Source organism: Saccostrea cucullata, unplaced genomic scaffold (genome assembly GCF_032062105.1).
Source record: "Saccostrea cucullata isolate Sc308-1 unplaced genomic scaffold, CSIRO_AGI_Scuc_v1 ctg8353, whole genome shotgun sequence".
Lineage (NCBI taxonomy): Eukaryota > Metazoa > Mollusca > Bivalvia > Ostreida > Ostreidae > Saccostrea > Saccostrea cuccullata.
The window spans coordinates 12,888-18,340 of record NW_026926495.1 but is presented as its reverse complement, the minus strand read 5'-3'; the positions used below and the strand labels follow the sequence as shown (position 1 = coordinate 18,340).

At 33.7% G+C, this 5,453-nt stretch overlaps 1 protein-coding gene across 1 annotated transcript; it reads left to right on the top strand.

Annotated features, from left to right (window-relative positions):
- The first annotated feature begins 1,226 nt into the window (after positions 1 to 1,226).
- LOC134271829 (tripartite motif-containing protein 2-like) lies at positions 1,227 to 2,885 on the top strand. Its single transcript, XM_062754044.1, has one exon. It carries the CDS (start codon positions 1,227 to 1,229, stop codon positions 2,883 to 2,885), a length of 1,659 nt encoding a protein of 552 aa, XP_062610028.1.
- Positions 2,886 to 5,453: the final 2,568 nt, after the last annotated feature.

Sequence of the window (5,453 nt, the reverse complement as noted above, 5' to 3'; positions counted from 1 at the left end):
TAAGGGGCCAAAATTAAAAAAAAAATGCAAGGAATTCTGGTAAAATTCCATGGAATAGTGTCAAAAGCTTTCTCGAAGTCAATCAAAAGTAACAAGCCTGTATATTGTATATTTTCTTCTACTGTGTACTGCATTATATCTCATAAATCAAACGTGTATTTTCTCCTATGTACCTATTTGAAATAAATCCCGTTTGATCACTATTTATCAATTTGACAAGTTTATTTTTTATTCTGTTAGCAATAGTACCTAATGCAATTTTGTATACAGTATCTAGGAGTATTATTGGCCGCCAGTTTTTGAGAAATTGTCTTGACTTATCCCCCTTTGGTAAAAGTGTTATTATACCATGTCTCTGTGTAATAGACATAAGGTTATTCTCATATGCATCATCAACCATTTATGTTGAAATATAATTTATGATAAAATTTCCAAAATTTTGAAATATGTGGCTCCAGGGTCAGTGGTTCCTTTGGGGTAGGGTGCACAACTGGTTACAAAGTGGAAGTGCATTTTTTCTTTTTTTAATCTGATCTACCTCTGGGTATTACGTAAATAGAGTAAGCATGCTAAGTTTATAATTATGATAAGCAATGGTGCCTCTTTCAAAATTTCATGGCCTCTGGTTTAAAACAGAACCAAATTCAGTTGGAAAGTTATTACATGATACTCAGGTGACCTATCAGGCCCTATCAGGCCCGTGGGCCTCTTGTTGTTTAAACAATTTAAATTATAGCATAGAATGTATCCAATAACCATTTTCGTTGATAAGATTATAACCTCTGTTTGTATAATTATTTCATTTATGCACAAAAAGGCTTCAGCACTTTTTATCCATAGTCGCATATAGCTGTAGAAGTTACCATTTGCATCACCTTTATAATGAAAGCATATTAAATGTCTAGAAATAGTAAATGAAATGCAAGACAGCAATTAAAAATAATGTCTGTTTGACCCAGCTCTCTTAACTCAGGGTAAAAATTGGGGTAGGTAAATAAATGGGGAAATCTTTTCTTCAGAAACTGATAAAGGGATGGAGACACTAATCCTCTAATACTATATCGCATAAATTCTACTTTTAAACAAATTCACTGTATCAACGAACATATAAGGTTAAAATCTAATGAACTAGTTCATTGTAGATAATATTTACATTTTGGTTTTAGCTGATCTTTAACAGATTGGGTTCTTTATAATGACAAATCATTCAAATTTTAGATCTGGACATGGATCCCCGCCACAGTGCCCAAGATGTCGCCCGATGTGACCTTTGTGAGGACACTATAGCACAAAACTATTGTGATTACTGTCATGTCAATCTGTGTATTCCGTGCGTAGGAAAACATATTTCTGATGGTTATGACAAACATAAAGTGGTCCCAATTCAAATAAGAAAATCAACCTTGATTTATTCCAAGTGCACAGCACACGAAACAAAGAGATGTAAATTTCAATGTACAAAGTGTAATATATCTGTGTGTTCTTTGTGTAATATATCAGATAAACATAAGGGGCATACCATTACAATTCTTTTAGATATATTTCTTTCAAAGAGAGAACTCATAGAGAAAGATACTGAAGAATTAGAAACTATAATTTCTCCAACCTATGAAGAAATTGCCACTGATTTGGAAGCTCAGTTAGCTAATATTGATGGAGAATATGGAAAACTTACAGAAGCAGTGACAAAACATGGAAAAGAATGGCACAAAGAAGTTGATAACATTGTAAACAGAATGAAAACAGAAATTAAGGAGATAAAAAATAAACATATGAGCATTCTGAAGAAACATTTAAATGAAATTAAACAGATACAGACTCTTATTAAACGAACACTGCTAAAACTAATCAGAATTGATGAATCTAATGAAGTGTCTATGACTATGGAATACAGTTCCAATATCAGAGAATTGAGCACACTTCCTTCCAAAATTAAGGTATCACTACCAACATTCAGTCCAAAGTCAAAAGATTCAGAACATCTTTATAAATTATTTGGATTTTTAACACCATTATGCACCACAACAGAAAAAAATGGTTATACATTGAAAAACTCAGAGCAATCAACTAGAGAACTGCTGGAAGAATCAGAACTTATCACCACGATAAATACTGGGTTTGATAACCTCCGTAGTGTCGCCAATCTCAGTGAAGTAGAAATCTGGACTAGTGGAATGGACAGTGATATAAAATGCTTTATCAATCAAGGCTCACTTTTTATGACAATCAAAACAAAATCAGGGGAATGGCCAGGTGATATAGCAGTGACAGGTGAGGAGGATTTAGTGTACTCTGACTGGAAGACAAAGAGTGTGAATAAAGTGAAGAATGGACAGACAGAGGAGGTGATCAGACTACAGGGCTGGAAACCTTTACAACTCTCTGTCACCTCCTCTGGTGATCTCCTGGTTACCATGTACAGTGATGATAAAACACAATCTAAAGTTGTCCGTTACTCAGGCTCCACAGAGAAACAAGCAATCCAGTTTGATGATGAGGGTAAACCTCTGTATTCAGAAAATAGCAAAATAAAGTATATCAGTGAGAATAGAAACCAGGATATCTGTGTTGCTGACGTAGGTGCTTGTGCTGTGGTAGTGGTCAATCAAGCAGGAAAACTCAGATTTAGATACACTGGTCATCGTTCTACTACAAAGATTAATCTGTTTAAGCCCCGCGGTATAACAACAGACAGTCAGAGCCAGATCCTGATAGCAGACTATCATAACCACAATATAGACATCCTAAACCAGGACGGACAGTTTCTTCGTTGTATAGATAACTGTGATCTGAAGGAGCCATTGGGATTATGTGTGGACAAAAAAGACAACTTGTTTGTAGCTGAGTGGTGTGGAAAGCTTAAGAAAATTAAATATCTTAAATAGATTTGTGTATTTAGAAATATAATGGGGACAAACATTTAAAGCTACTTATTTACTTCAAATATTTTTTTAAAGAAATAAAGTCTGCGTTTTCGTGAATGTTGCAGAATAACTTCCGAAGTCGAGAAATGTTGTTTGAAAGTAAAAAGTCGATGCATTAGTCGACGGAGGCTTTTATATTTCAGACAACATTTCAAGACCGAGGAGATTATCCTGCATCATTCACGACAACGAGCAGTACCTCTGGTGAGATTTAGCAAGACTATAGCTACAGAGAGATAAGATAAATTATTCACGAAAATGTGGCTTGGAAGTGACTAGCAAGTGGAGATATGGTAAAGAGAATAGTTATGTCACGTTTCAGTTTTCACCAACCTGTAGAAAAGAACTCAGACTTTGGGGTATGAACTTGATTATATAGTATTTCATTTAAAGTATATATTCACTCAAGTACTTGGCGGTTTCAGACCACAAGAAGGTTTTATATATTATATAATCAATTTATATATTATATAATCAATAATATATAATCAAAACGCCATATATTATGTAATCAATGTGTACATATCAATCATATTCATAATTCGGTTTCATTCTGTTAAGAATTAATTTTTTGATACAGATAATAAGTTGTTAATTAATAATTTTATGGATTTCTTGACCAATACGCCAGTTTCGAGATTGTAACTCTCCTGCGATAGAGGCGCAAAAAGTATGCATTTCAACAAGGAGATGGGACAGTTTGTTTATGTATACAAATGTGCATAAATAAATGAACGATGTTTATGGCTTTTAAAATTTATTTACTGTTATAGAAAGATAAAAATGTTAAACAGTGATGCATTTTATAATTTTATCAAGCTCAACTGTGAATATTTACATATCTACTTTCAATTATAGGGTACTTGAAAACGTAATAAACGTTGCATGTGGTCTTTATAAAAACTAAAAGATTTTCTTGATTGTACGTCAAACATTCTCTAAAAAGTTAGTGCGTTTTTTGAAGTTATAATAAGGCAAAAATCAACATGTCATTTAGATTGCCGACATGTAATGATCAGTTTCATGTTTACCGTATTTATTAGAGGTCCATATATCTCTTCCCTCGTCTGAAAAGTCTCACATCCACTGAATTTTCTTTTTGTTTCAATTTTTTTTACTTTAAAAAAATGACATCTATACTTTAATTCGATTATTCTCGAGTTGAACAGTGCATCCTTACAATTATATAGTTACGATAAGCCAGTATATAGATGATGCGATATATCCAGTGATAAATAACTGTCCCACCTGTTTTATTACGTGGCAACCAAACTCCCCTCCTCAACGAAAAAGCGCACCAAGGGAGATAATCTCGAAACTTGCGTATTAATACATAATTAATTACAAGTATTTTCTATAATTAAAGTCAAATTAGTGACAAAGTGCAACATACCTCAGTGTTTTGTTGTTTATGAAAATGGAGAGTGAAGGCGGTTTCTCGAAATTCCGCGATAGTACAATCATTGTGAGTTTGGTTCACGACAGTACACGGAAATGTTAAAGAATGAGGTTCCACAGATTAGTTATTTTATCAAAATGAATTTGCATTGGCAATTGTATATAAATACATGTACTCTTTATGACATTATAAGGGCCCCATTATGCAAGCGCCCTATACTGAGCAGTCTGTCCTTCCATGAGCTCTTGTCCAGAGCATATCTCCTCTCAAAAATACTAGTAACCTCTCTGTTTAAAATCTTCGTTCGGTGCATAATCCCTTAAGTTCAGTAGGTCTTAAACTTTATCAATTGTGATTTTCCTTCCATTTTTGATAGAGGATATACAACAATTTTCAAAGAGAAAATGCCACATTCGTGATTTTTGTGCCTTTTTTTTATAGAGGTTACATTGGTAATTTTCGTGCCAATGTTCATTGCTGAAAGCGGGGCTCTTTTAGATGGCCACCATCTCAATGATATTTAGTTTTCTGTAGTCTTATGTAAAAAAAAATCTTTTTGGACAGACCTACTTGCACTGGAAGTGGGACTATATTCATTGGGGCAATATTAACAAATTAGGTATCTACATGGCTTTAGCTGCATGACAAATCGGCTAAACGAGAATGAGAATTGCATTGTGGGTGACTATGGAAACTACAAGAATTTTACGTTTGGAAAAAAAAACAAATCTACAGACGATCGGAAAGGCACAAAGAACATGCATTTCCTAGCTAAAATGCAATCTACTAGATTTTTATTCTGTTATTTTCATGTTTACTATTACAAGCAATTCATCTATTAAATAAATATGGAACTTTTGGTTTCTCAAAGCAATACTGTAAGGCGATTTACGTTTGTACTTCTTTTTTATATCATCGGTAAATACAATTGTCAAGTGGGTTCGAATTCCCTGACAAAAAAAGACATGTGACCACGGGCATTGTAATATAAAAAAACTTAAAGTTTGTTGTCCAACCCCTTAACGACCTAGTGAGCCTTTTGACACATATTCGGCATCACCTGTTGGGTTTTAATGCAATCTTTTGCGTTTAATCGCAATAATATTTTGCTAGGATTTTGTCACAGTTCT

Bases quoted from the DNA above. Each gene is read 5' to 3' on its own strand.
- LOC134271829 (XM_062754044.1), top strand. From the start codon at position 1,227: ATGGATCCCCGCCACAGTGCCCAAGATGTCGCCCGATGTGACCTTTGT.